The sequence below is a fragment of the Rhinolophus sinicus genome, chromosome 14 (genome assembly GCF_057876585.1).
Source record: "Rhinolophus sinicus isolate RSI-liver-muscle chromosome 14, RSI-T2T, whole genome shotgun sequence".
In the NCBI taxonomy this organism is placed as follows: Eukaryota; Metazoa; Chordata; class Mammalia; order Chiroptera; family Rhinolophidae; genus Rhinolophus; species Rhinolophus sinicus.
In genome coordinates, this window is record NC_142514.1 from 93,333,651 (window position 1) to 93,360,144 (window position 26,494).

At 39.8% G+C, this 26,494-nt stretch overlaps 1 protein-coding gene across 2 annotated transcripts in view; it reads left to right on the forward strand.

Moving 5' to 3' along the window:
• Positions 1-26,494, forward strand: part of GMDS (GDP-mannose 4,6-dehydratase) — a 649,419-nt gene that overhangs the window by 81,108 nt on the left and 541,817 nt on the right. The window contains exon 2 of one of the 2 annotated variants that reach the window (XM_019752387.3): positions 22,422-22,466. The exons of the other annotated variant lie outside the window; for it this stretch is intronic. Coding sequence (XP_019607946.1) covers positions 22,422-22,466 — 45 coding nt within the window. The remainder of the gene's footprint in view (positions 1-22,421; positions 22,467-26,494) is intronic. 2 annotated transcript variants of the gene reach the window in all.

Sequence of the window (26,494 nt, forward strand, 5' to 3'; positions counted from 1 at the left end):
AAAATATAGACATTCTAAATTTAAGAATGAACTGAATAAGCATAAGACAAAATAGAACTCTACTTTCTTTTGCCTTTTGGTCCATCAGTTTCAGCTAATGGTATATCAGATCCATCAGTGACTCTCTCTTTCATGCCTTTATATATGCTACCAAGAATATCTCCTTCCTCTTCTCTGCTTAATTAACTTTCTTTACATCTTTAAAAGGCCACCCCCAAATTTGTCTTTGGGAAGGCTTTCCTGGCAGATACATAACTTAACTTTCTTCCTGGTATAGACTACATTTAGTAAAAAGAAATCACTTATTGTATGAATAGCACTGTAGCAGAAGGCAATCTGAGGAAATGAGATGAACACTTTTCGTACCTTTTTAAGAACTTACTGTACAGTTGAAGAAACAATAAAAAAAATGAAACATCCACATTATAAAGATAGATTTCCCCCTCTTAGGTGGGGTGGTTAAAAAGCATCTTTGAGTTGCAAAAATGTAAAAGCAAGGGAAGAAGTTAATTACAGTAGAATACTTGAAGAAACCATGAAGCCTGGCATTTTCTGATACTATCATAGACTCTTAACTCTTTAGAGCTACAAGGGCTGGTAGAATAGATTATGTAATGTAAATAAATTACAGTCTTACATACCACATATTGCCTGCTGGGCATGTCCATGTGTATATTTTGTTATTGCCTGAAACTGAAAATGCCTAAGAACCAAGTGTCTTTTCCCCACAAACCAGCCTACCCGGTGTATATCATTCTTCCAGTCAATTTGACTCTTTCCTTTCTTATACCCTATAACTCTTGGCTTTGCCCATCTTTTACATGTTCATTATCACCACCCTTGTTTAGTAAATTAACCACCTTTGTCTGAACTCTTGAAGTAATTTTCTGATTTGTCTCTCTCCTTTGCTACACTTCCGGCTTTCAGTTAATCCTATTCACTATTGCCATATCCTAAAGTACTGCTTTTTCATAGGTATAAAATGTACTGATTTTAACTGCTATGCAATATATAGACCTTGACTAGATCTTAGACCGGAAGAGAAAAAGTTCTGAAAACATTCTGAGGGCAACCGGGAAACTTGAATATTGACGATACTAATGGTATTGACGTCACATAAGAGGACTGCAGTATTCTTAGAAGTCTGGTGTGTGCCAGAGAAGTGTCAGTAAAGGTGAGGTATCACTATTGATAGGTCGGCTGGTAAAGGAATGCGCACAGTCAGGCAAGTTAAGAAAGTTTTTATTGTAAGAGAGAAAAGTATATTGGGTTGAGCAAAGACTGCTACAGCCCAGGCTGCACGTCTAAAGGAGACCTGCAGCCCTGAAGGAGGGGTGAGTAGGGTTTTATAGGGGCTGTGCTGACAGGGTAGCATTGTTTGACCAGAAAATGCTGACTGTCTACAAGCCAGTAGCTCTTTTGTGGCATTTTCTGTTATCGCAAGTTTGGCTCTGTCTGCAGGTGCAGGCCAGCAGGCATGGCTCTGTCTGAAAGTCAAGGTCTATGAAACCTAACATTCAGAGACGTAACATTAAGTCAAGGTCTCTAACATTCAGACACCTAACAACCATGTCTGCAACTTCCTTTTAAGTGGTTCTCCACCCAACAACAGAAACGTGAGTATATTTGCGAAATATAGTCAGGGAGATAAAACAAGTGTGGAAAACTATTAACTGGTGAATGGAGGTGAAAGATGAATGGCTGTTCACGGTACTATTTCATTAACTTTCACGCACATTTAAAACATTTCAAGATTAAGAGTTGGGGGAGTATCTTAGTGATTATTGCAAGGACTAAAGGCAGATTTAAGGTCAAATGAAAGCGCCTGTGGATGGATAGTGACCCCCCTAGAACTCTGGAAGGAGATTATCTGCCCAGGGGCACCGATGCTGTGCATACACCATGGGTGGGTGCCAGGTGGCGTGGTGACATGCGTGCAGAGACTTGCATCTCTGACCTACTAATTATGTGCCTTTCTTGTCCGTGGGAGTCCTCATCTACACTGTTCCCCCTTGTAACGGTTCTGGAGTCTAATCAAAGTCTCTGTGCCTTCAAGTATTCCATTTCCTCCTAGGTTATCATCCTATCCAGGTTTCACTTCTGTCCTTTCCAGGTCCACATCCAATGGCTAGTTACTTGAATTATCTAGGAATAATACTCTCAACTCATGGGTCATTGTCTTTCTTTTTCACCTCTCTGCAAATTCCCAATCCTAATAAGTTTCACTATTTTTCTCCCTGTTCATATGCTGAATTGACTGAGTGTTCTTGGAAAAAAAGAATAACACAAGTTTGTATACGGTATCCTTATTTACTCATACTTTCCTATCTCTTTTGGGCTCTCAGTGGCCATCTTAATGTTTATCATTTTTCTTCCTCTTCCCTAACAGTAGGTATTCTAAGTTTTCCTCTTTCTTCAAACTTCCCAGTCAAACTTGAGCTCTTGGCCCTTTGCAAATAAGTAACCTTGCTTTTTATGCTTGAGGCATTCTTCCTTCCTGCTTTCCCATGACTAAAGTATCTCCACCTGCACCCACCCTGGTCCCCAGTTTTGGGGAGCCCTTGTCCTTCCTCTGCGGACGAGACCTTCTCCATGTGCTCTTGAGCCTGTTCCTGCCCTGGTCATGCCTTTACTCGTCCCTTCTGTTTATTCTTCTATTTCTTTTCATGGACTCCCTTCCCCAGTTGTTGACATGTTTTAATCCCTTCCATTTTAAGGAATGATCTTTACCATTTATTAAGGGCCTATTTTAGGTTATGTGCTTTATTTTTCTTTAGTTTTAATTAGGAAATATTTGATAAATGAAAAATAATATGTACTATCTATGTAATTTAAGAGGCATAATATAGTAATAAAATGAAAACCCAGATTAATCTACCACCGAACTTAAAAAACAAGACAGTCTTGGTGAGAGCTCCCTGTGTGTCCTTCCCTGCCAAGCCCCGGAGGTAATGAGTTCATCTCTTCTCTTGCTTTTCTTTATAGTTTTGTCATAAATGAATGGTTACTAAACACTATATTGTTTACTTTTATGTATTTTTTAGTTTATGAAAGTTATGTTATTGCTGTACATTGTATATCTTTTTCATTCAACATTGCTTATGAGAGTTATCAATTTTGAGGTGAGTAAATACACTCGATTCGTTTCCACTACTGTGTAATAATCACTTTTCTGAATATGCCACAATTTATTGATCCGTTTTCCTGTTACTGCACATTTCAATTGTTTTCATTTCTTGCTTTTACAAATAATGCTTCTGTTAACATTTTTTATGTGTCATGAACAAGAATCTTTCCACAGTATATCCTACATCTCAGGGCACCGTGTTTCCCAGAAAACAGTACCTAGCCGGACAGTTAGCTCTAATGCGTCTTTTGGAGCAAAAAATAATATAAGACCCAGACTTATTTTAATTTAAGACCGGTATAATATAATATAATATAATATAATATAATATAATATAATATAATATAATATATAATATAATTATAATATCAGGCATAATATAATATCAGGCATAATATAATATAATATAATAATATAATACTGGGTCTTATATAAATTTTTGCTCCAAAAGATTCATTAGAGATGATTGTCCAGCTAGGTCTTGTTTTCGGGGAAACATGGTAGTTTGCAGTCTGCTGAAATTTTCCCACCAACCACACCCAACCTGCTCTGCCCTGTCTTGCTTTTCCCACAGAAACCCTGGTAAAGGCTCTAGCCTTTGCTTCCCCTGCTGCTGTTTTTTGCCCCCTGCCCACCCCGCGCTTCCCCATCCAGCTCTGTTAGGTGTGCTGTGCAACCTGCTCTCAGGACCCAAGAATATTGATAAATGTTTTTCTGAGCCTCTCCTGTGGCTGCACCTAACCGACCATGACATAAAAGATTATGCAAGAGTTGATTTTTTTGCAGTTTTATTGAGATATAATTCACATACAGCACTGTATAAGTTTAAAGTATGTAACATAATGATTTGACTTGCATATATTGTGAAATGACTACTGTAAGTTTAGTTAACGTCTATCATCTCATAGATACAAAAAAAATTGCTTTTTTTCCTTGTGATGAGAACTCAGGATTTACTTTCTTAACAACTTTCCTGTATAGCATACAGCATGTTGTACATTACATCCCTAATACTTTTTATCGTATAACTAAAAGTTTGTAACTTTTGACTACCTTCATCGAACCCCCCACCCCACCCCACTCTGTCTCTGGTAACCAAGTTTAATCTCTTTTTCTATGGGTTTGGGTTTTTGTTTTTAAAGAACCCACATATATTAGGTGTGATAGAAAAAATACAGTGAATGTTTAAATTAAAAAAAAGTATTACAGTAAAAGGCACATTGTAATCAATCCCTCTCAAAATACTCCCTGTGCTCTGAACACACTTATCCCATCATTTTTGCCGCTTTCTGAAGCAGTTCTGGAAGTCCTCTTTTCGTGAGTGTCTTCAGTTGCGCTGTCGTGGCTGCCTCAATGTCCTGAATCAATTCATAACGTTTACCTTTCATGGTCATTTTGACTTTGGGAAGAGCCAGAAGTCAACAGTGCCAGATCCGGTGAATAAGGTGGATGAGGACACACCTTAATGTTTTTATTTGACAGAAATTGCCGTAGAAGTTATGTGTGACAGAGCTTTACCGTTGTGATCACAAAATATGATGAATGCTGCTGCTGAGTGCCATTCAACAGAAAGGCAGGGACCTTCAATAAGTCAAGTGGTGCGTTGAACCTTAGTAACAATGTGTGACAAGTTTCAAGTCGGGTGTGATCTATGTTTGAGAAAAGGTGTTTTAAAGTGTGCCGTAAATCATCCTCCATCATGACAACTCTGTGTCACACATTGCTTCCGGTATACAGCAATTTCTGTCCAATAAAAATATTACAGTGTGTCCTCATCCACCTTATTTGCTGGATCTGGCACCGTGAGACTTACTGCTCTTTCCCATAGTCAAAATGGTTCAGGACATCGAGGCAGCCATTACAGCACAACTCACGAAAGAGGACTTCCAAAACTGCTTCAGAAAGTGGCAAGAGCAAAGGGATAAGTATGTTCGAAGCGAGGGGGTGTATTTTGAGGAGGATTAATGGCAATGTGTCTTTTTCTGTAATAAATTCACTGTATTGTTTGATCATACTCCGTAAGTGAAATCATACAGCATTTGTGTTTATCTGATTTATCTCACTTAGCATAATACCCTCAGGGTCTATTAATGTTGTTACCTATGGCGGGGTTTCCTCTTGTTTATGGCTGAATAATATTCCAGTGTGTGTCACAACTTCTGATCCATTCATCTGTCAGTGGGCATTTGGGTTGTTTCCATGTTTTGATGCAGCAGTGAACGTGGGGGTACAGATATCTCTTCAACATAGTTAAAACATCTGATTTTGAGTCTACACTTTGCTTCTTTCTAGTTGTGTGACCTGACCTCACCTCCTCAAAACTTTGTTTCCTCATGTTTAAAATTGGGATAACAATCAGACCCTACCTACCGATTGTTAAGGTTTCTTAGAAGGCTAATGCTTATAGAATACTTTTACCAGTTCTGACCCATGAGAAATATTGCCTGTTATTTTTATTATTAATGTTATCACATATTTGGATTGACACAACTCTCTCATCTACCACATTTTCATTTCTTGAAGGCCAGATCTTGTCTCTGTAACCCTCCGTCTGGAATGACAACAAGTATTTGATAAATGGCTGAAAAAAAATACATATGGCAGGGAAGATGGAAGAGAGGGTATGAAATGCCCACATGAAAAAGTTTACTTTTATTTGGTTAGGCTTTTGGGAATGGAGGTGATAGTTAATCGAGAGTTTTGAGTTCTTTACCAGGAAGTTTAGGTTTAATCAGATGGGCCAGTGGTTTCTAAACTGTGTTTTGAAGAGCCCCAGGTTGCCTGAAATGTATCAAGTTTTGCTGAGGGGCTGGGAGTAGTGGTGTGACACAGAGGGGAGCAGAGGTCAAGTGCATGGGAGAGATTCTCACCCCTCCCGAGTCCCTCTACAGCTATTCCTGCTCCCTGAAAACCAGACAGTGCTGTGGTAATCCTTTGTATATGTTGGATTTCTTCTTAAATTTCATTGGAAAAGGAGTTTAGTTGTAGGAGTAGCACAGCCCATTTACCCCGGTGTTGGTGTGTGGTGGCTTAGCTACTGGAGGCAGGGAGACCATGACGGTGCCCAGATGAGGTGGGTAGCTGTGAATCTGAGAAGCTCCCTAGGGGAGAACTCACAGGTGCGGTAGAGAAGGAGTCTGTAGCGCTCTGGATGGGCAGTGAGGAAGAGGAGAGCCCATTTGTACTTTGTGTTTTCAGACAAGGGGGCCAAGCTGATTGATAAGTTTGTGACATGTCCGTTGCAGACGGGTCATTGGCATGTCTGCTGGAGATTAGGACTGTGAGATTAGAAAGCCACGGACACTACGTTTTACTATATTGAGCACGTACGTGCTGCATGCCAAGTACCTAACAGACAGTGTGGGCGATCAGTCATATGCGCGTGCTGAGCATGGTGTGCTCCCGTCTTCATGGGTCCTCAGGTCCAGTGGGGAAGGCACACAATCCACTGTCACTGACACATATTGAGACATGTGACAATGGCTGTGAAGGAGAGAACTGTTAGTTTTGAGTATTTCTGGAAGGGTAGGGGATCTGACTCAGTTAGGGTAGCAAATCAGGAAGGATTTTCTGAGGAAATGGTTTTTGAACTGCCATCTAGAATTATGGGAGTCATACTAAGTGGATGTGTGAGGGACAAGTGTGGTCAGGAGTGCTTAGGACGAGGGAGCAGCCCTTTAAGCTCAGGAAGGACGGGTTATGGCACCCGAAGCAGGGCAGCCTGGCCTGCACGCCGTGCACTGGGAGGAAGGATGGGCTTGACCTCCAACCTGGTGATTCCTGACGGCCAACTGGAAGTGCAAGGAGTGGAAACACTTTCCTGTGAGCTCCCTGCCCTCTGGCTTGCCATTCCTCATTCTTTGGGGTCTTATATTAGTCTGCTGGGGCTGCCACATGGTGTGCCACAGACTGGGTGGAGTAAACAACCGCAATTTGTTTTCTCCCAGTTCTGGAGGCTGGAAGTCTGAGATCAAGGCGTCAGCACGGTTGGGTCCTTCTGAGGGCTGTGAGGAAGGATCTGTTCCATGCTTCTCCCCTCACTTTCCTGGGCTTCTGGCAATATTTGGTGATCCTTGGCTTGTGGAAATGTCACCTTGATGTCTGCCTTCATCTGCACACGATGTTCTCCCTGTTTGTGTCTGTGTCCAAATATCCCCGTTTTATAAGGTCACCAGTCATATTGGATCAGGGCCCATGCTGCCCTAGTGTGACTTAACTGATGTAATCTGCAAGGACCCTATTTCCAAATAAGGTCACATTCTTATGACTTCAATGTATGAATTTTCAGGGGGACACAATTCCACTCATAACAGGTCCTATTTTTACCCTGATGTTGTTATGTTTTTAGAAAATAGCCCCTTCAGATTTGAACCTGAATTTTCTTTCTTTTTTGTCCTAAGGCCTAGGAATGAAAACATAACATTGAAACTGGCTTGTAGTAAACGTGCAGTAAAATGTAGATAATAAGGGCTTTGTTCAAGTGCCCTGATTTACCTCCACCTTGTCAGAAAGTACAAGTGTTCATTGTTGGCTGCTCACCTATTAGACACTGGTGCCAAATGGCTATTCTTAGCCCGAAACCAGTGGGGCCCATATTTATGCTATAGGAGGCTGGGGAGAGAAGGAGAAAGGAGAGGGGCATGGAGGCAGAGACCGAGAATGTAACCCAAACCCAGACTTCCTGGCGTGGAATTAGTGTTTGCAGGTGCCAAGTGGACACTTGGAGACTGTGGTCCCACCGTGTGTGGCTGTTGGAGGGTTGTTGTCAGATGTCCAGTGTATGGCAGGTGGCTTCCAGACTACCTGGTCATCCTTCCTTTCTGTCCTGTGGTTTCCTGAGACTGGGGACCTATTGTCAATTCAGATAAAGTTTTTTTTTTAATTTATTATTATTTTTTTATTAGCTTCAAGTTAAATAAACAGCTTTTAAGTGGTGTTAATTTTTCCTCCTCTCTCTGTGTTCCTGCCTACTCAGAATCTATATTCAACTACAGGTCACTGTTAACAGTTTTATGATGGCTAAAATTTATCCTCTAGGGTCCCACCTGTAGGCATATAAGCTGGCAACCATTCTTGTGGGGTAGTGTCTGTGCTACACAGGTTATTAAATTTTTGAATTTCACCCCTAGTTTAACACAATATTTTTTTTTATTCAATTATTGTTCCAGTTATGCATGTGAGGGTGATGAACAGGTCTGTGGCCCATTCGGGCATGGAATCTTGGAGCTGGAGGAAGCTTTTCGGTTTTCTGGGCCAGTGTGGATTTTTTCCTCCTGTAGCAGTCTAACAACTGGTTATCTAGTCTCCCCAAGGGTATTCACATTGACTAGAAACTCCTTACTGCAAAAGACCATGGAGGGCCTCTTGTTGAGCCGACCCTACCCCCACTTTAGTATTTTATTAGGTTGGTGCAAAAGTAATTGCATTTTTTGCAATTAATTTTAACCGTTTGAACCGCAATTATTTTTGTACCAACCTAATATTTTTGGTTTTTATTGAATCTTTCGTAGTTCATTTTCTCTTTTATTTTAGCCCTTCAGTTACTTGAAGGTACTGCTTTTTGTTCCCCCATTGAATATTGTTCTCTGGGAACACTTCTTTCTTTTATGCCACTTCTCACTTGTCACCCTCCAAAGCCACTTAAGCTGGTCAGTGTCCCTAAGAAGACCTGAAACACTTCCTAGAGGTGGAGGTTTCATCAGGGCAAAGTGCGGTAAAATCTACTCTACTGTTAACTGGGGTGGTTAACTCAATGTTGCGTTTCCCAAAGCAGTGTATTCTGCCACTTTGAAGTCACCTGGACTCCAGGTCCATAGCGTCTTAGATTACCTCACCCCAAATGGTGAACTTCTTGCAGCATTTCTCAAAAACCATCCGTGGTTCTATATTGGTTGAATACAGTTCATACTTCTTTGCCTGAATGAAATGCTTTCCAAAATGTGTCTTAGGTTAGGATTTCCTAGACGTTGTAAGGGGAACATTACTCGGTCTGCTCGACGTTAATAGGTGTTCTTTCACCACCAGCCTTATCCCTCAGAGGGTGGAGACTCTGTCTTAAGTAACTTGGGAAACGCAGCTTTCTAGATTCACCTCTTGCTGATTCACGAGTTACTAACGGCTTTGAGAGATCCTTCGTAACTATGTTGGTTTCCCAGGGCTGCTTGGCTGAGAACAGCAGGTTTATCCTCTCAGGGTTCTGGGGGCCAGGTGTTGCCAGGGCGGTGCGCCCTCTAGAGGCGCTAGAGGGCAGTGCATTCTCTGTTCTTAAGCTTTTGGCAGCGGCCATGCTCTGATTTGTGACTGTATCATGACTGTCTGTTTCTGTGGTCACATGGTCTCCTTCTCTTCTCCTTCTCTTCTGTGTGAAATCTCTGTGCCTCCTTCTTATAAGGACACCTGTGATAGCATTTAGGGTCCACCCGGATAATCCCACATTATCTCCCCATCTCAGGATCCTTAACTTGATCATGTCTGCAAAGACTGTTTTTGGTGTGACAGCCTTCCTAGATTGCAGTGAGCAAGATGTGGCTGTGTCTCTGGAGGGCACGGTGTAGCCCCGCAAGCCCATCACCGTAAGTAAGCAGCGGGTCATCTTTGTCCGTTCATGGCCAAGTAGCACGTTGCCCACACTCCTTACTCCTCCTCGTCTCACATTGCTTTTCCTTTTTGTCCACAACAGTTATCTTTAAGCTCAAGCCTTTCTCCTTCCTCTTTCACAGTGACTTTCTATTAGTCTTGGCTTCCTACTTTTAATTGTAAAGTAGTTTTTGTTTTTGTTTTAAGAATATTGACCTTTTTTTTTTTTAAAAATTTTTACTGGGGAATATTGAGGAACAGTGTGTTTTTCCAGGACCCATCAGCTCCATGTCAAGTCGTTTTTTTCAATCTAATTGTGGGGGTGCAGCTCAGCTCCAGGTCAAGTCATTGTTTTCAATCTGTTTGTGGGAATCGAACTGGCGACCCTGGTATTCTGAGCACTGTGCTCTAACCACTGAGACAACCGGCTGCCCATTGGTAAATATTTTTAACACATCTTGCACCTCTTGTGTCCTCTCTCATTAAAACTCTGTGCCTTTTTCATCTTTGGACTGATTGGGATAGTGGGCAAGTGTCTCTGGAGTCAGATGCCTGGTTAGGAGCTGTGTGACTCTGGCTAAATCACTTAATTGCTTCTGCCTTTCATTGTCTGTAATAGGATAATTAGAGTAAATGCTTTAAAGAGCTGTGAGAAATACGTAATAAATGTAAACTGCTGAAAACACAGCCTATCACTGCATTGTTCAAAACTGTAGCCATAAGCCGTATGTAGCTAGTGAACAATTAACATGTGGCAATCACAACTGAGGAACGGAATTTTTAAAAACGGAAGAAATGTAAAATATATTTCTGTTAAATACAACTTTCTTGTTTTGATAGGACTACATTTCACTTTAATTGATGTATTTCACACAGTTCTTGCTGGTGTCAACCAGTTTATTCACTTCGAATGTTTTTTCTGTGTTCTAGCAGTGTACTGTGTTTATTTGAATATTTTATACAGGAAGCATGACTTACTCTGTTACATGTATATCATCGTTGGTGATTACATCAAAATGTTTATAATTTTCATTAAAATATAATTATTTTTCTATTGATACTAAATAAGTATCGACCAGTTTTAAAATTTAAACAAAGGCACATTACTGCTGCAGAATTGAATGTCGTCACAGAAAGTGGTACTATGGGCGGAGCAGTGAGGACAAAAGAAGGCTGGGAAATTCCATGGGGACTGGCATTTGTAATTTGCTACACTAGAGGCAAACAGAAAAGCTGTTTGTTATGTTAAAAAAAAAAAAAAATTTAAAGCAAATAAAGTAGGTAATAGTAAAAGGTATTTTCAGCAAATCCAGTGGATTTGATTAGGAGTTTCCTCCTAAAGGTCCAAAAGGAATTAACCCATTTAGTTGCCTGAAATCTGAATTAAATATTCAACATATTAAAAATTTGTAACAGGATGTGAACTTGTAACTTTGGCAACCTATGCAATGACTTGGATTAATGCACAAAAAAAGGAACCATTTTTAGATGGTGAGATGGCAAAAGAAATCATTTCAGTTACTGAACTTTTATTACAAAATTATGAGAAAAGACAAAAATATATTTTACAAAAACTTAAAAGATATATAAATAAATCACCAAACAATTGCCTGTAGAATACAAGTTCTTTCTAACAGTATCAAAGATCAACTGATTTGAAATTTGAAAAATTTCAGGTACTTTTACAATGTATGTGTGTAACGTAAGAGTCACTGTTAGGTAAATACGTTAGATACCCTTATCTCAAAAGATTTAAAAATTTACAAAGAAATGTAAATTTGTGGCCAGAAATACCAAATTTGTAGTATAGATATTTTTGAATGTCTTACATATATCAAAGAAGAATTTCAGATGGATATGAAAAAATTAATCTCTATCACAATGATAGTACTCCAGCTATGTTAGGTCAAATATCCACATTTATTAGAATTTGAAAACAAGAGACTGGTGTTTCTCTTATTGCTTCCTTCTGCTATATTCTGAAGCAAACTGTGAAAAGTGCCACAGATGCCATAGTTAAGTGTTCAGTCTGCACATGGACATCTATGAATCATTGCAGTTTACAGACCTGCTGAAGGAGCAGAAGACAAGGAAGGGCACAGAAAAGGGGTCCTGTGCCCTTTGCCCGCACTCACTGGCAGACTCGGATGTCTGTAATAGTTACTGCAATGGGAGATTCTCTTCTCTATTGTGAAAGAAGGGGTGCTTGTTAAACTGCAGGTAAGGGGGGACTACTGTACATTACACACAAAAGATCATTTTGTTTAGTATACTTAAAGGGGGGGTTATTTTAAGCAATCATTCTTAATAGTAGATTATTGCGAAAGTAATTGATGATACTTATTTAAAAAATTACTTTGCACTAAACTTTATGTTTTTCTATACATTTATTAATTAATTGAAAAGCTTTAAAAAACTTTGTGGCAACTTATTTTGGTTGAAACATTTTTATTGTTATTGAAGGAGAAGTACTGTGGAAATAATACTGTAGTTAGGATTAGACAAATTGGTTTCATATTCTGCCAAGTTATCTACCTCTCTGACCTTGAACAAAGGATTTAAGCTTTCTAAACTTCAATTTTCTAATCCGGAAAAATTGGATAATATTAGCTGCCTCACCAGGATGTGAGAGATAAAGAGGAAAATATTTTAGAGTACTTAGCAACCATGAGATATTATGGAAATGTAAGATATTATTGTTTTGATAGAAATAATAGTAAATAATTTGAAGAACATATGTGCTACAAGGTAAGGTTGTGTTAACCGTCTATTAAAAGGTAATAGCTTATCTGAATTTTAAGCGTAATGTTTTGGTAGAAAAAAATACTTTCAGTTTTTCTAAATGTATGATCGAACTCTAAAAAATTATAGCCAAACATCCCAAATAAATCATGAATATTAAGAGAGAGAATAGCTGGAAAACAAAGCAGCAGTTAGATATTTAAATATTATAATATTAGACCAAAATGTAGATGCGATCAGGTTAGACTGATTTTCAGTCCAAGACCCTGGCAAGGTTGAAATTTGGAGCACGGTGCTGCTGTGACCTACTTGGGGAGTTGTGGACAATCCCTGTTAGGATGGGCATTGTTTTTCCCTAGGAAATCTCCACCCCCACCGCCTACCTCCCCAGCTCTGTCTGCCCTTACAAACTCTGGTCTTCAGTAGAGTATAATCTTAATAATGTTTTCTATCAGTCCTATTAAGTCAGGATTTTAAAAAGTGTATGGTTGAATGACAGCTAAGCCCCATTGCTGTTTGTGAAAGAAAACAAAATGACAAAATAAAACAACTGAAAGCTTATGCTCTGTAGAAGTTTGAGCTGTCATCTGAGTATCTCACAGACAATTCCTTTCACCTCCTAGGTTTCTGCTAGGACTGAGCTATCTGGAAACAAACCTGGATTTTAAGGCCTAAAAGGCAGTGAGACTGGAGAGAGAGCAGCAGGTGGATGGAGGCACGTACTTTTAAATATGTGCTTTTCTTCCCCCTAAAATGGATTTTGATACCTTCTCTGAGTGGCAGAACCCTAATGTACAATATATAGAACAACCTAACAAATGAACATAGAGAGTCCCTTGCCCACAAAGTTGAACTTAACCAGCGGAACCTACTCCCAGACACCACACGTCAGTGAAATCAACATTGTGTCAGTACCTGTTGGGAACTCTGAATTGTGCCCCCCCTCAACGCGCATTCCCTGCCTGTCCGCCCCCACGCGGGCTCTGCCTGTCAGTCAGCTGTATGACTTGGACCGTACGCAGCGTCCTGCACGAGTGCTTCCGCACTTCTCTGTTTACGCGCACGTACATACGCTTCACCTGTCTCAATGACTTTAAGTCCTGCAAATCGTAGCTTTTATTTTATGTCTTTCTTCAGGGATTTACACTGTCTCTAGGGTGGTGGGCACTGCCCTCCCTAGTTGCATAGCAGACGTGAAATACACCAGGGAGGCGACAGGTGACATTTCTGTCCTAGCATGCACATGTTTTAAGAGTAGTCTTAACTGGATTGTGCCGATTAATTAGATCCTTGAAAGAAATTGGGGTAAAAAGAGCAAGAATATTTGTAAATATTTAAACTCTGTATGTCACCAACAGTGACATTTTAGTAGCAACCTGTTAAATGAATGTATAAGTAAAATGGTGAAAGATACAGCCATCAGTTTTTGTTTTTCTTATGACCTTTTAAAAACTAAACAAAAGGACACTTGTTTTGTCTTCCTGAGGTCAGGACACAAATTATCAAAAGAAATGCACAAAGAGATGTTAATAAATCAGGTAAACAGTAAAATTTCATAATTCTCTTTTTAGTACTTTTCTTCTTCCAAATTTAAGGTTTTTTTTATTAATCTTGGCCTTGAACACTAGACAAAGTGCAGCTCTGTTTTAGTTTGAGTTCCTGCAAAAAATCATTTCCTCTGTAAATCATTGGGATGATTAGGACTACATAAGCATGTACTTTGCAAAGAAACAGCCTTCAATTGTATGGACTGTCATTTTGAGATAACAAGAAAGGGAAAAGGAAAGAGAGGAACTCTATTTTCAAAATTTGTAGAATTTTAATTTATATATGCACATACATATATACTACAAAGAAATCAAATTTTTTTTAATTTTTCAATTATAGGTAACATACAATATTATAATAGTTTCAGGTATACAACATAGTGATTAGACATTTATAGATACCCCCCCTCCATAAGTCTGGTATCAACCCGGCACCACGCATGGTTATTATTAATACAATATCATTGACTGTAGTCCCCATGCTGTACTTTACATCCCCATGACTGTTTTTATAACTGGCAATGTGTATTTCTTAATCCCTTCCCCTTTTTCAACCATTCCCCCAACCCCCCTTCCATCTGGCAACCATCAAAATGTTCTCTGTATTTATGAATTTGTTCCTGTTTTGTTTGTTTGTTTTACTTTTTAGATCCACATATAATGAAATCATATGAAATTTGTCTTTCTCTGTCTGACTTATATCACTTAGCATAATAACCTCTAGGTCTATCCATGTTGTCCCAAATGCATGATTTCATTCTTTTTTATGATTGAGTAATATTTCATTGTATACATGTGCCACTTTTTCTTTATCCATTCGTCTATTGATGGATACTTAGGTTGCTTCCATATCTTGGCTATTGTAAATAGTGCTGCAATGAACAGAGGGGTATGTGTGTCTTTTCAAATTAGTATTTTGGATTTCGTTGGATAAAAACCCAGAAGTGGAATTGCTGGGTCCTAAGGTAGTCCTAGTTTAATATTTGGAGGCGCCTCCATACTGGCTTCCACAGTGGCTGCACCAATCTGCAATCCCACCAAGAGTGCGCGGTGGTTCCCTTTTCTCCACATCCTCACTAGCACTTGTTTGTTGATTTATTGATGATGGACATTCTGACTGGAGTGAGGTGGTAACTCATGGTGGTTTTAGTTTACATTTCTCTAATGATTAGTGACATTGAACCTCTTTTCATATGTGTATGGCCATCTATATGTCGTCTTTGGAGAAATGTTTATTCAGGTCCTCTTCCCATGTTTTAATCAGGTTGTTTTTTTTTTTTTTTTGGTGTTGAGTTGTATGAGTTTTTAAATAAATTTTGGATATTAATCCCTCATCTTATGTATCATTGGCAAATTATCTTCTATTCAGTAGCTTATCTTTTCGTTTTGTTCATGGTTTCTTTTGCTGTGCAAAAACTCTTTAGTTTGCTGTAGTGCCATTTGTTTATTTGTTCTTTTGTAACTGATTTCTGAATATTAATTTTGTATCCTGCTACTTCACTGAATTCATTTATCAGTTTGATGGTTTTTTGGTGGAGCCAAGCAATTATTTTTAAGCCTGAAGTTTACCAGTAATTTATTAACTTCCTTATAGATCTACACACATCTTTATCAATGTATTTGTAACCCTGAATTTAAAAACTTTCAGTTAGTATAGTGTTCTAAACTTGAAAGGAGTTATTCACACCAGCACTGAACTGGCCAGTTAGGCAGATCTTTCAAAGGATTTTCACAGGGTATGCTTCTTATATTTCCTCTGTTTTTTTCCCACCTTGATTTCATGCTCAAGGGTGGTGGTTTATTTCTCTAGGGCATTGTGCCATCCAGTGTAGAAGAGGTCGGTATGGTTATATTTCCTAGCTTTGCTTTCATGCACACAGCCTTGCTACCCTCGGTGCATGACTCATGCGTCTACTGCTGTTCCCTGATAGCAGAACGTTTTGATTAGCTGTGCAGGTTACCTGGTTAATAGTCTCCTCCTGTCCCCTGTGGGTTTGCTGATGCTTGTGAAATGGGGAGGTCCCAGCCGGGTTGAAGCAGAATCCTATCTAGGCCAGGAAATGCCTGGCTTCCCAGATACTTCTCAGAGCAATAGGGCAGGGACTAAATCTCCTGTTTCCTTCCTGACCTCTATTCTGTAACACCTATGACCCAAGTGAACGTTTGAGATTCACTAATCTGGGATTAATATATAAATTATCTTAATAAATAAATTAATCTTAATAAATTAAGATTAATTTATTATTAATCTTAGTAAATTTATAGAGACCAAATTTTATGTTAAAACATCTGTAGGCCCATCATTATGGAGTGACTGATCCCGTTAGTGAAGTGAATTGCCATATAAATAATTCATTACAAATATGTATAGTTCAGATCTTTACTCTGGCTACTCACTGAGATCCTGGGCAGTTACTTGGTCTCAGTTCACCTCAGTTTGCTCATTTGTAAAATAGTGCTGACTACATAGGGTGAAGATTTGAAAGTTAACGAATGTAAAGCATTTAGAGCCTGCCCGCCATATCCTCAGTGCTGTATAAGTACATTCTATTGCTATTATATTACTATTATCACCATCATTTGTAGTAATAGTAAGTCATATTAAGACTTTTTTTTCTTCTGAAGGATAAAAACTTCAGCATGAGTGTCAAAAATGGGAGTGGAAGAGAGAAAAACACAGGAAGTTCAAACTAAAGGAGTTTACATTTAAAAAAGGAAAGAAAATCAGAGGGATACAGTATTCTTTGGGCATATTTTTATTCATGTGGAGATGTATTTCTGTGTTACGTATACCCAGCACAAATGTAGGCTCTTAATAAATGCCTTTGGATTTGCTTTTGAGGCTTTTAAAACATCTTTGGGACTGTTTGGACTATCTCTGTGTGTTTTCTTTCTTCTAATCATGCAATTAAAAGTTACCTCTCTATACGTTATTAATAACTATTTCCTTTTAATCTCTTATTTTAGCCTTTAATCCCATTTTCTTACAGCATTTTCCCAAACAATAGAAATTTATTATACTATGTGGAAATTAATGATATTGCAAATGCTGGGTTGTGTAAATATACCTGGAGCTCAAATTGTGCTGTTTGCCTTTTTCCTTGCTCATTAAACTAAGAGTTAACAATTATCATTTGCAATTTGAAGGTAATGTGCATTTTATTTATTTATTTATTTGAATGTGCATTTTAAACCAGGTTATTATGGGAGTTCTATCACTGAAAATCTGCTAACCTGTATCAAAATATTTTTTGAGTGGCTTTTATTGGAGATAAAATTAGTCAATTTAATGTATGTCCAAGGTACTTATAAGAACAAATCAATTGGCAAAATACAGCCTGTAGAAAAATGCATAAAAAATATTAGTGATATGAATAAATAATTCCCAGAAGAAATGGTCACAAACACAAACAAATCTCAGCAGTGCCAATACTAATCTAAAACTGAAAAGAAAAACATAATTTTTTAACCTATGAAATTGTGAAACAATGTTTTCTAAAATTTTTTAACCTATGAAATTGGGAAACAATGTTTTCTAAAATTCTCTATGATATTTTTTTCACATGCAAATCTTCTTTAAAAATTTACTGTGAACATAAGGCTGAACATTATGATCTTTTGAAATTGAGCATGTTTAGGGGCAAGAATTCAAGGTAATGGTAGACCAATACGTAGGATGACTGGGGGGTATCCGGCCACTTTCTGAAATACTGCTTTTAACCTTCCTGCTCATCGCGGTTTCCAAGAAGCTCTGGTGTTTGGCAGCAGAGCCACTGTCACTTGTTGATGTATGTGTGTAAAGTGTGCTGCACCCACTAAGCACCTGCTTGAAGGGCTCTTGCTCTAGCAGATAGTTGGAGGGAAGGGGTGATTACAGCAGGTGTATCTTAGCTGCTGAGCACAATCAGTTCTTTATTATTTAGAGTTTGTTCACATTTCTGGATTACGGAGCTCCTCTCAACCAGGAGATAAATCAAAGCAAGTGAGAGTCAGTACTTAGGCTACTGCAGCCTTTATGGGGAAATAGTTTTCAACTTTAAAGACTACAGGAGATAGGAGTTATTGATATGCTTTATATATTGATGGTGTCCTTATTCCTTGTGTACCAGTCAATCCGTCTGTTATCACTCTGCTGCTCACTGTTGGCTTATTCTTGTTCTTCACTCTGCTAATGCACTGGTGTGTTTTACATGCTTCTCAACGGCAGACATTAGATCTTTTCACTGTATTTTTTGATGAAAAAATCTGAGGTTGGGGAGCCCGGAGACCCATGTGTGTGTTTTTTTTGTACAGTTTGTGCTGCTTTCTGTGAGTACACTAAACATGTAACTGTTTTGAATCTCAATTTCCTGATCTATAAATCGAGAGAGTTGACTTAATTAATCCCTATGGTCTTTTGAATTCTGTGAGTCTGACAGAAATTTTATCCAGTGATTTGTGTTATAAACATGAGTCAGGTTGAAATACTTTTCAAATATATCCTGCCTCTGGGTTCTTCAAACTGCATGGGCTAATCTTGCCATTGGAAGTTTTCATTCTAATTCAAAACAGTGTCCTCTGTTAATTATTGAGGTATTCGTATCTCTCTTATTGGAGATATTGATTTTATACTGTAATTGCGATTAGCTGAAAAAATGCTTATTTTAGAGTACTTTTAGAGTAATTTAGAGTAATACATAGAGTTAAAGAGCAGAAAAGGCGGTGTAAATTAGTGCTTTCTCTTAAAGAAAAAGTATTCTATTTCCTGGTGCTTGAGATGGTCTAAACAAAGAATTAGTGGCATGATTTCTTTAGCCCAGTACTACTTATCTTATTCTATTCAAAGAAGCTGCCAAAAGGTACTGAGGCAGAAACATACAGTAGGATTCAGTGTGCAGTTCACAGGGAGCAGGTTCTCAAATTGCGTATAAGAAGGTATCCTGTTCATTTGTCCTTCGGGGCTATAAGTGCCTCCATTTTTGAAGAGAGAAGAGAAATGCTAGTTCTCTTCTCTGCAGGACGGCAGGGTGCCTGGCATGTATACGTTTGGACGTGGGGTGGATATGAGGGTCGATAAGTGCCATTGCGATTGGGGGAAACTTTCTGTGCTTCCTTCAGCTTTTTATAGATGGGAAATTTTAGGTAGTTTTCATATTACAGCCAAGGTGTAGTTCATTTTATTTCTGGAATTACTCTTAACTTGTATGGCTGTTTATCTGGAACATTTCTGAGTACTCTGTGAAAGGTGAAGAAAGAGCGTCCCAAGTACAGGCCCCTTGGGACCCTGGGCAGTGGCCCTGCCCTCTGGTCCTAACATCCATCCACCACAAATCCAAGGCCACCTCCAAACACTGCTATCCAGCTTCCTGAGCAGTGCACAGGCCCACATGAGACTGGGGGGACCTCACATGCTGGCTCCTGGCCCCCTCCTCAACTCTGCAGTCTTCTAAAATTATGTGACATCTCTGGGTTTGGGTCACCTGGTTAAAACTAGAAGCGCTGTCTAATCCATGCAAACACCCTATAATGGAAAAATGATTAAATCAATGTGGTTTAAAAATGAATCTGCTTATGGCCTTTCATGATTTTGCTGGGTTTTGACGTGCTTTGGTAGGTCCCAGGTTGAGGGGAGGGAGGGGGCTTGTTTCCTAGGTCAGAATAATGGCAGACGTGAATTCTAGTCTTGGCTCCATCTCTGGTGGTGTGATATTAGGTAGGCTGGCTAACCTCCATGGGCCTCGGTTACCTCAGGTGCCAAATGGCTGCTTGCCTTCTGGGCTGAGTGTCTTGAAAATGTTAAAGCCATGGTGATTACTTAAAACTCTATAGCATTTACTGTGAAATGGATACTCTTAATAACCACATGCAAAATTAAATTTAAGAGTCACAATTGGGACATTATTTCTCCAATTAAAAAGTTTTCGGTAACAGGATTGAACCCAGTCTGGAATTTGTGTCAGATTAATTGTATTCCTTGCAAATGAGTTGGAAATTTAGTGCATTAGTTCCTTGATTTCTGATGAGTTAAGTGTCAGAATTCAATGTTGGTTGCAGGTTCTTAGCTGCCATGACGTTTCAGTCATCTGTCTGATTGAAGCTTTCTCCAACAGCCCTGTTATTCTAGAGGTGGCAGAAACAACAATCCCACTGGTGTGGTGGACGCCTGCCTGCTGAGATCCTGTGTCTCCCCACGGAGTCCCCTCAGGGACCTGGGGAGAGGACGAAGGGAGGCCAGCTGGGCTCCCTGGGCCAGCGACCAGGAGACCTCGCTCTGCTCCATTTCCCACTCATTGTGCAGGCTGGGCCCTATCACTTGAGAGACCTGGCAAGGAAGTGAGGAGGAAGTGAATGCCACTGCTAGTTCAGAATGTTCCAGTGTGGTTGGAAAGTTTGAGAGGCAGCCTGGGTGAGAAGAACAAGACCTTATTGACAGGGTTCGGTCCTGGTCAGGTCTGTTTTACATCAGCTTTCCAAATAATCACAGCTCTCTCTAGCACTTCTACCTCTGCCTTTAAAAAAGAAAAGAAAACAAAAAAAAACTAACAACTTTCTATACAACCATGATAGAACATAAAGCATTTTAACTTTTTATTCCAAGAGAAATTATAAAACATGAAAAGTATAGTATTGCCTGATTCAAAAGACAACACCAACAAGAAAAACAAAACAAAACATACTTTCTAGTGCTTTCCAACTTACTGTAAAATTATTTTTCTTATTGTAAATGCTTTTTCTATTAAGCTGTTTTCTCACTGATTGATTTATAAGACTAGTGACTATTGTCATGTTCCCAATGGTCATGTAATGACCTGGCTTGTCCTGGTCTGAATTATTTAGCCCTCTTATGTGATTCAGTTTGCATATTGGACATGCAAAAATTATGCAGTTGTGTATATCATAAGATTGAAAGGTAAAGGAATATGTCAAACCTTTTCTCTTCTTCACATGAGTCTATAAATCAGAATATTTATGTCAAGAAGTCAGAAGAAAATCTGCTGGAGGTTTTAGCGAACCACAAAATGTGTCCCGTGTGTACATCTTGCCTTGTCCCCCTGCCTGAATTTCTGTATGCCTTCTGCATGAATGTAGTGAGCGCTGTCTTGGAAGTCCCCTCATTGTCAGGGCCTGGAGGTATCTCTACTTCCAGCCTTAAGGCAAGTAGCGATAATATAATAAGTCCTCCTTCATTTATCTTTTTCCTGGTATATCTGGTAGGAACTTTCGAAGCTCAAGGGATATTTTAAGCTTTTTGAAGTGGTGATAACTAAAGAAAAGCCAAATGTTCCCAATTATGTTTTACATATGCAAATTTCTAGTAATTGGAGCCTCCCATTTTCATGTTTAAATCTGGATGGGCTGGAGTGGACCTACCTGGATGACCACTTACATGTTTACTTGTAAAATGTCTGCAATTCATTTTCTGAGCAAGGCTGGTGACTTTTTATAGAACCTTTAGAATGGTGGTTTCCCACTTTTTGTCTTCTTAATAGTTCAGTTAGATGGCTGCCATACTTCCTGTCTTTAAAAGTGGCACATGAAACAGTTTAAATGGAACCCCCTTACCTAGAAATTTTTTAAAGAATTATGAGAAAACAGTTGCAAATCTGTGTTTAGTTAGACAGCTTCTTCTGAATGTAGAGATTAACAGGATGATTTAAGATGCGTACAAATGAAGTACTTATTTTATAAAAGGTGAACACCCTCCTTTTATTTAGAGTTCGTGTACATGGGCACAGAATATTTAATAATAATAATATAAATCTGACCATGTCCACCCCCCCCATCCTGACTCCCACTTTAAAACCCTTTCTTTAGTGACTTTCCAAAATCCCTGGGCTAGAGGCCACCTCCCCCTCTCCCGACCCCCACCCCTGCCTGAAGGCAACCTCTCCCTTCTCTGCGTGGTGCCTTCTCAGCAGTGTCAGCACTCTGGGCCCCTGTCTCCTCCTTACACCCGCCCCGTCCTCTCCCAAGCCCCATGGCCACTGTCTTACCCTGTCCCCAGTGTGCCTTTTCTATAGCCCCCAACCTCGGTCGGAGTTTTGTTTTATGTTCCTGCAGTACCAAGGCCTTCTGCTTTGCCTCATGTGTTTTGCATGTTTTACACAGCTGGTAAGTGGCAAAACCTAAACCTACGTCCATCTGATTCTGAAGCATCCTGTCATCTCTGTTGCCCCCTATTCACTGCCTGGGTTTCAGTTTCCTTCTCTGTGAATATGACAGTGACCACACTCTTACCATGCTTCTGTGGTGCTCAAAATGAAACAATGTCTGTGAAAGTGGACAGTGAACCGTGTTTACCATCATCATCTGTGTTACTTTTGTTTTGTTTGCCGTAATCCTTAATTTATGTTCACATAGCCTCTTAAATGCTTTTCTCCAAACTCTGAGTCTTCGTTGCCTTGTTGGTTAGCTATGATGGGTCTGACATTTGTCCATTCTCTTCCTAGGATGGCTCATACTTGGCCGAGTTCCTGCTGGAGAAGGGCTATGAGGTGAGTGACCCAGTGAGCAAGCGCAGGCTGGTAGAATCACTCCGACACAGTGGCCTCCAGCTTCCTCTGCTGCCGTCCTCCTGTGTGTGTTTTCCACTGAAACTCCGATAACAAATCAAAATCAGGGAAGAATGTGCCTCTTGGCTTGTCACCATGCCAGCTCATTGTACTGTTTATCTGCTGCCGAGCCCGGGTGGCTTCCCCCGATCCTCGGTGTTTAACTGCTTTGCACGCTTCCCACATTCTCAGATAAAGTTGCAACTTGTATATGCTGAAAGCTATAACATTATTAGGGTTAATTTATGATGTAATGTGTTACATAAAAATGTCCTTCTCACAGTGAAGTCACTTAATTCGGAAATTGCACAGAGCAATAAAAATGAAGTTGATCTTTGGCAAGCTTAAATGAAAAATTTACACTTACAGATTTTGCTTTCTAATAGGCAGATACATATTTTACAAGTTTGCTGCTGTCATCACTGCCATTGTTGTCTTCTTCTTCTCCTCCTCCATCTACTCCTTCAAAATGTTCTGCTTTCCTTAAAAGAAACAAGGGTTTTATATATTAAATGTGATGTAGCTTGGTGTGTACCTCTTTGGTGTGTACTTCTTCCATAAAGAACCATTTTCAGTGTATACATCTGCATGGATTCATGTTATGCACGGAGACCCTTATGCTCCGGGCTGATAGGGGAGTGTTTACATTACTAATTTGGGATTCTCTGTTTATCCCAGTTGGAGGTGCATTGTTTAAAACATGTGCACTGCGGGTAAATGGATAAACTACAGCAAGGGATTTGGCATCAAAACACCAACAGGATTTGAAGAAAAGGAAACTATTTTCTTATTGTAACTCATAATCTTTTCAAACAGCCTTGACTTTTAGACTTTAAGAAGTAATAGCAGATATGTTTAGCACCTTCTGTGCCCTTATCTAATAGCTAGTTCTATATCTTTCAATAAAGTCAAAATAAGACAATATAATTATGAATGTATTATGCATGTACACAGATGTTCATACACATGGATTCCTACAATAATTGAACAATAAATACATATTCTACAGAGCAGTGGATTTTAGAGCATATTATATATAACGCAGAAGAGTTGGTTTTGGGTACAGACTGTTTTTATTCAGGTTAGATTAACAATGTTGTAATAAATCTAAAACGAAAGGTTTGGCAGAGAGGCAAACCTTTGTTTCAGATGTTGGGACTGGCTAAGAGGTCTTGGTGGCTAGAGAGCAGTTAGTGATTTGGCTGTGTATTGAGTAAACCAAGAGAAGGAGCTAACCGAGTAATAGTTGATGGGGTTCAGGACGTACTACCCCCAAATATGGCACAGTAAGTATTTTAAGCTGAAGGAGTTTGAGAAGACAGCAGAAGCAGTTTGAGAAAATAGCAGAAGTTTCTCCCATAAATCTGTCTTTGTCAGTTTAATGTAGAGGATGAAAAAATTTCCTCGATCTTCTTAGTGTCCCTGGCTGGGTCTGAAAATTAAACTGAAAAACATACAAATTTTTTAAATGTGAGTTTTACATGATGGGGGACTTTCATGAGGAAATGAAGATCCAAAGAAACACATAAGCCTGAGTATTTTTATGTTAGGTTTGATGGAGAGTGGATAGTCGTAGAGAAAAACGATAGGTCAAGGAGTATGAGGTAAGTGTAGTAAACTGGGGGAAACTATGGAAGGTCTGTTGCTTCAGGTTCTTCTTGGTGTTCCCTTGTTTTTGGAGATAAGGGTGGTCCTTTCCTGTGAGCATATATAGGGAGAGCACCTCTCACATGAGGGTTTTATGAGAGCTTCAGGGGAGAGTGGCAGGAGGAAGGTCAAAGTAGCCTTCCTGCTTCTGCCATTTTCTCAAATTCCTTCACCTTCAAATAGTCAGCATGTCAAGGCGCCATACCTTGGGGTGGTGTGCCTGAACCCCCTTGCAGTCACTGTGGTTTTGGAAGAGAGAGGTAGTGTATCAGAAGGAATGCTTGAACAGCTTGGGTGTCAAGATTTCCTTCAAGGTGGGTGTGGGGGACTGAGACTTGAGATGAGGATGGTGGAAAGAAGCAGCCTCTGTGGCTAGACCAGAGAAAAGGGAAGGCAGTGTGGGGTCTCTGTGATGACGCGGGGCGGTGGGAGCGGGGGAAGTGACGACGTGGGGGCCAGATGAGACAGGGGCTAGAATGAGGCGGGTGCTATTGATGAGGCGGGGGCTAGCGATGACGTGGGGGCTAGTGATGACGTGGGGGCTAGCGATGACCTGGGGGCTAGCTATGAGGCGAGGGATAGCAATAGGGCGGGGTTGGTCTGGATGTGGTAGATGTAAACATTGGCAGTCATCAGGAGGCTGCTGTTAGTGCTGCTGGGAGAGGATGGGAAGCAGACATGCAGGGAGAGGCAGAGCTCCATCCAGGCAGCCCGGGAAGGAGCTACAGACTTCAGAAGACAGGTAGTACCGTTCCTAAATGGATGGGAAACTTAGAAGTAAATGTAATGAGCACCTAGGAGTGCCACGTGAGCTACACATGTGTTTGTTTTATTGGCATATGAAATTTTAAGAGCAGATTTGATTTTGATAACGATAGACAATAGAAGGCCCACTTGGCAGGTCACAGGTAGTGGGAGGAATGAATCACTGAAACAGTGATTGGCAAGAGAAGAGAGGTGTAGGAGAGAGATCCATAAATGAATAGAAGCAAATACTGCAGACAGTACAGGTGGAAGGTACAGAGCTGCAAAGCATAACCAGAAACATTCCTCCTCACAGCACAGGGAAATGTGAGTTTTGTAGGAATAGGGGAGTGAAAGGGTGTTTATCCACACTGTATTCAATTTTAATAGGTTTCTGTGTTCAGTTTAAGAGATTGATATAATTGGAGGGTAAGCAATTAAAGAGGACTCTGATGCTGGCACAGGCCTTGTCTTTCTGTGCTTACAGCAGAGTAAATGTGAGAGTGATTTTTCAAAGAAGCTGCATTGCAAAATTTCCAGAATTATCAGCCAGCATTCAGTCCCTGGTTGCTCAGGACCATAAACAAAGTAGCAGGGTTAGTAAATTGCATGCAGTAGGTAGGATAAGGCCATCGCCGGCAGTTTGGATGAGCACAGACATCTAACTCAGCAGCTTCTCAGCCTGCATGCCCCAGAACCCATGATGATGCAGAGGCCTGCAGTCTGCCTTCGGAACGAGCCCCCATGGCTGCTGTTGCTGCTGATGCTGCTGTCCTGGGTGCCACAGTTTGAGAACCACTGCAAACAAAGGTTCAAATGAGATCCTTTAATCACAGGATCTCTTTTTTCCCTTGAAATTAAAGTTTATTTGCTCCCTTTCAGTCAAAAAAGCAAAAGAAAGGTACAAAAAGCTTGGCCAACCTTAAAGCAAAAAAGCAATGGCATGTGTTGGGTGATTAGTCATGCCTTGTCTGACCTCATACATTGGGTTCCTAAAGCTGTGGGGCCTGGTTATCTGATGTGGTGGCTGAAATCCATGCGTCTGATCATGTTTTGAATGAACTGTTCAACGTGAAAAAGTGAAGAAGTGCTCATCCCTGGTCCGGTTGTCATTAAGAAGAGACCCTATTTAAAGTTACAGTTTTTAATGTTGCTTGTTTCTTAAATTTTCCCAAGATTAAACATTAAGGAGAACATAAAGAGAACGTCTCTAATACTAATTCATTATAGACTATAGGTATCATTTCATGATGAGGAAAACTAAGAATTGTCAGGTTTTATAGAAAATCACCCTTTAACACTTTTTTTTAAAAAATTTATTGGGATGACAATTGTTAGTAAAATTACATAGATTTCAGGTGTACAATTCTGTATTACATCATCTATAAATCCCATTGTGTGTTCACCACCCAGAGTCAGTTCTCCTTCCATCACCATATATTTGATCCCCTTTACCCTCATCTCCCACCCCCCACCCCACTTACCCTCTGGTAACCACTAAACTATTGTCTGTGAGTTTCTGTTTCTCATTTGTTTGTCTTGTTCTTTTGTTGTTTTTGGTTTATATACCACATATCAGT